Source organism: Procambarus clarkii, chromosome 28 (assembly GCF_040958095.1).
Source record: "Procambarus clarkii isolate CNS0578487 chromosome 28, FALCON_Pclarkii_2.0, whole genome shotgun sequence".
Taxonomy (NCBI): Eukaryota; Metazoa; Arthropoda; class Malacostraca; order Decapoda; family Cambaridae; genus Procambarus; species Procambarus clarkii.
Genome location: NC_091177.1, coordinates 7,395,576 through 7,398,656, shown reverse-complemented (window position 1 = coordinate 7,398,656; position 3,081 = coordinate 7,395,576). Strand labels below are relative to the sequence as shown.

The 3,081-nt window shown below is 43.8% G+C and overlaps 1 protein-coding gene across 1 annotated transcript in view; it reads left to right on the top strand.

The window, feature by feature from the left end:
* The window catches only part of LOC123754907 (uncharacterized), a 189,589-nt gene extending 186,938 nt beyond the window's left edge, over positions 1–2,651 (top strand). Inside the window, exon 5 of the mRNA XM_045737244.2 lies at positions 1,338–2,651. Coding sequence (XP_045593200.2) covers positions 1,338–1,411 — 74 coding nt within the window. The 3' untranslated portion in view covers positions 1,412–2,651. The remainder of the gene's footprint in view (positions 1–1,337) is intronic.
* The last annotated feature ends 430 nt before the right edge of the window (positions 2,652–3,081 follow it).

Genomic DNA, 3,081 nt, shown 5'->3' with positions numbered 1-3,081 from the left:
GAGAAATCTCTCAGTGGGTCTCACAGCGAATGAGAGAAATCTCTCAGTGGGTCTCACAGCGAATGTGAGACCCACTATTGAGTATACATTCCCAGCATGGAAACTTTACCTGAAAAAGGACAAGGAGACGTTAGGAAAGGTACGATGATACGCAACGAGACTCGTTCCGGAGCTGAGGGGATTGAGCTATGAGGAAATACTGAGAAAACTGGACCTTATCACACTGGAAGAAAGGAGAGATAGGGAGGGAACATGATAATAGCATATAAGATTCTGGAGAAAATAGACAAAGACAAAGTAGTAGACAAAGCAGTGTTGCTGAAAGCTAGGAGCAGCAGAACGAGGGGGTCACAGATGAACACTAGAGACGCAAATGAGTCACAGGGACGTCAGAAACAACTTTTTCAGTGTTAGAGCTGCCAATAAATGGAGGTAGAAGTAATTTAGATGTAAAAGTCGTTGAAGCAAATTAGATTCCAAGTTTTTAATGTAAATATGATAAAAGTGTGAAGAATGAGTCGTAGCATTACTCTATGAACGTTCGGCAGGCGGGGCTAGGAGCCCAGCTCGACCCTGCAAGCATATCTAGGTGAGTACATGAAATTTAAATAAGTTTATTGATGTAAAATACACACAATGGGATGAGGTAGTTCAAGCTATTCTCACCCCGTGTGAGTACATAGGGCCTCGCAGTCGAGTGGACAGTGCTCGGGGGTCGTTCTAAGGGCTCGGGTTCGATTCCCGGCCGATGCAGAAACAAGCGGCCAGTTTTTTTTCACCTGGTGCTCCTGTCCACCTAGCAGTAAATAGGTACCTGGAAGTTGACAGTTACTACGGGCTGCATCCTGGGGATGTGTTTGTGTGTTAGATAAATATATGTAGTAGATATGATAAGAGGAAAATAGGTCGGGAGTCAGTACATTAGACAACCGAGGGTTAGAAAGGCTGGGGTCCAAGAGCTAACATCTTAATCCAGCAGGCACAAATAATAAATACACACACACAGACAGTACACGTGCGCGCCTATTGTGTCCGTACATCTACCTACCTTAAGGCACCTGAGATAATTACACACAGAAATCACAATACCGTGATGCATCAATGAACAAATCCACAAGGGCCGTGACGAGGATTCGAACCTACGTCTGAGAGCATCCCAGACGCTGCCTTAATCGAGAGCAGCGTATGGAATGCTCTCAGGACGTGGGTTCGAATCCTCGTCACGGCCCTTGTGGATTTGTTTACCTGAGATAACTGTTATTGTAAGAATTTTGTCCTGTAATAAATTTAGCAGTCTCTGAATGAGGAAACATTAATGTCTTTCTTCTTCATTCTAGGATATCCGGCGCCAGTGTGGAGCGTGGTGACTGTTGCGGTGCTGGGGGCCACAGTGCTGCTCTGGCCCCACTAGGAACTCCTAGAGTCCTTAATCACCCAAGTGAACCCCCAGACATCTGGAGAAGTCGCTCCGACGCACTCAAGTCTTCTATTGTACTGAAATTAAAGTTTCAGTTCTCTAAGTGGTTGGCAGGACTGCGGGCCGTCCCTCAGTCCCGCAAAGAGGGCGCGGGGCCTTAGTGTCACTGTGTACCTTTGTGTGAAGACAATGACGAGTAGAGAGTGTCGCTGACGGGAACCGAATAAACATTCCAGAGTGTTTTAATAACGTAAATTACAACATCGCAACGTGACCAGTTGCATAACACCTCGAGTCCTTCAATACATGCATCCTAATCCTAAATGGAAGTGTCAAAAAAAGCAAACAGTAGACACTAAGTCGCATATACTCTCCTGGTTAACAAACTCGCTTTGTAAGGGAAAGAATCCGAGTTTGAGTGGTGGAGGCAGGGTGGGACGATTGGCCCCCACTCTAGCTCACTCGAGCGTCACCTGTGCATCATCCCGTACGTGTGAACCTGGATGTGAAAGCGATCGGCGGATCGTCATGCGCTTGAGACAAACATGGCGCTTAGTAACCTAACCGCTCTAGCGTTGGCCACGAGGCCCCGAGTCCCTCCCAACACTCACTGAGCACACACTGTCCTCGGGATAATTGTCCTGTGCACCACATGAATTCGTGCTATATACGTAGCTCCCAATAAATGATTGTGTTGTTGTCTGAACATTGTTATAACGCAGGACAAGCGGCCGACTAAGACTTGAGGTGTGGCAGCCGTGGGCACAGTCACGCCTCAACCATCATATGGTCGTGTGTCGCCTCTCCTTCCACTTAAATGTGCCTGGAGGAAAACAATTTAGATATGTATAAGTGTTTTCTGGAAATATTAAGAGAACGTATGGAGGTTCGGGACTCAACCAAGACGCAGACATTGCCAATATGGCGGGTGTCAACAGGCCATTTGATTCCTCGAGTGAAAACTGAATGATCTCCAGAGGCTCCGAGGTAGGCCTCCACTTCTTCTGTCTTGCTCATATCTTAACGCTGCATGCAGCAGCGTCGTGCTCTGAAGTCAGTGTACAGTGCTGTGGTGTCTTGCAGTGAAGTCAGTGTGGTGTTTTCAAAGTGCTGCAGTGATGTCGATGTACAGTGCTGCAGTGAAGTCAGTGTACAATAGTCTGGCAGATCCCAGATCTTAGTTGGGTTCTCTTTCTACTGACAATTCTACCCTTATTCATATATATATATATATATATATATATATATATATATATATATATATATATATATATATATGCGAACAAGCCTGAATGGTCCCCAGGCATATATATATATATATATATATATATATATATATATATATATATATATATATATATATATATATATATATATATGCCTGGGGACATACATATTATTTCAATTATATATATATATTCGGGAATGCAAGTTGAGTGTGTGAGGTGGTAAGAATCGTTTCCATTCTCTCTTGACGCTACCTTTCTGCTCATGATCACGCTTGAGTGTTTTATAAACAATTAGATTATGTAAATATAGACATGTTTATGTTCTCAGCCTTGAAAACATAAGCGGAGAATAAACACTACAGAGCTCATATGTGTGTAAAACTTTTTTTCATAAATGAAGGAATATGACACGCGGAATATTATTTTGGTTTACAT